General features: G+C 40.1%; 1 protein-coding gene across 1 annotated transcript; it reads left to right on the forward strand.

The window, feature by feature from the left end:
- Positions 1-490: 490 nt before the first annotated feature.
- PHALS_00005 (uncharacterized protein) lies at positions 491-728 on the forward strand (the record flags this gene model as incomplete). The annotated part of the gene is made up of 2 exons (XM_024730326.1): positions 491-597; positions 656-728. 2 exons carry the CDS (start codon positions 491-493, stop codon positions 726-728), a joined length of 180 nt encoding a protein of 59 aa, XP_024580614.1.
- Positions 729-753: the final 25 nt, after the last annotated feature.

Below are 753 nucleotides of genomic sequence, written 5' to 3' on the forward strand. Positions count from 1 at the left end.
AAATAGCGAAGGTGCATGACGAAATCTTGACTACGTTCAAATTGTGGGTAAGCAAAAAAAAATCTATGACGTCATCGGCTAATTAAATTGAGTGGACAAGAGAGAATGGCTGCAAATTTAGAGTGGACCACTTGATGGATTATTAGTACTGTCATGGAAAGAACCGATGCATGATGGTTGATAGAGTCTTGCTAGCGTCATAATCTACACTGAACTGATGCAATTCACAAAGTAGTGGAGAAATCTTGTATCGGAGTAGCAATAACTTTGGATTTTTCTTGAATACTTAATTATTGCTAGGAAGCCATCCTTCGAATTGTAGTCTTCCACACTAGAATTTTATACTGTAAACGAAGATATCATCTAATTGAAACAATGTCCGGTAGCAAATGTAAAGGATATGAAGTCCCACAACGAACACTAGTCGATTGCGCTGCGTTGAAACAATCTACGCGAAGACATTGACCTTGAAGACAAAAAGTTTCCCAACATGTTGCTTTTGCAAGATAATTGGTTTAAAAACGTTAGGTGGGAATGTGAGCGTTGCAGTTGTAATACGGACAACACGACATCACGGTTGGACAAGGATATTGAACAGTATGTGAACAATTTAAGTGACAGAGGAAGCTGCACGCCATACTGCCGAACAAATCAGATCGAATTCGCAAATTGGGGCTATCTGGTGGCATAAGTGGGGCAAGGATGAGAAGATTGTAGCAGCGGTGTGACATATCTTGTATCAGCCGCAAGCTT

The sequence above is a fragment of the Plasmopara halstedii genome (genome assembly GCF_900000015.1).
Source record: "Plasmopara halstedii genome assembly, contig: Scaffold_1020, whole genome shotgun sequence".
In the NCBI taxonomy this organism is placed as follows: Eukaryota; Oomycota; class Peronosporomycetes; order Peronosporales; family Peronosporaceae; genus Plasmopara; species Plasmopara halstedii.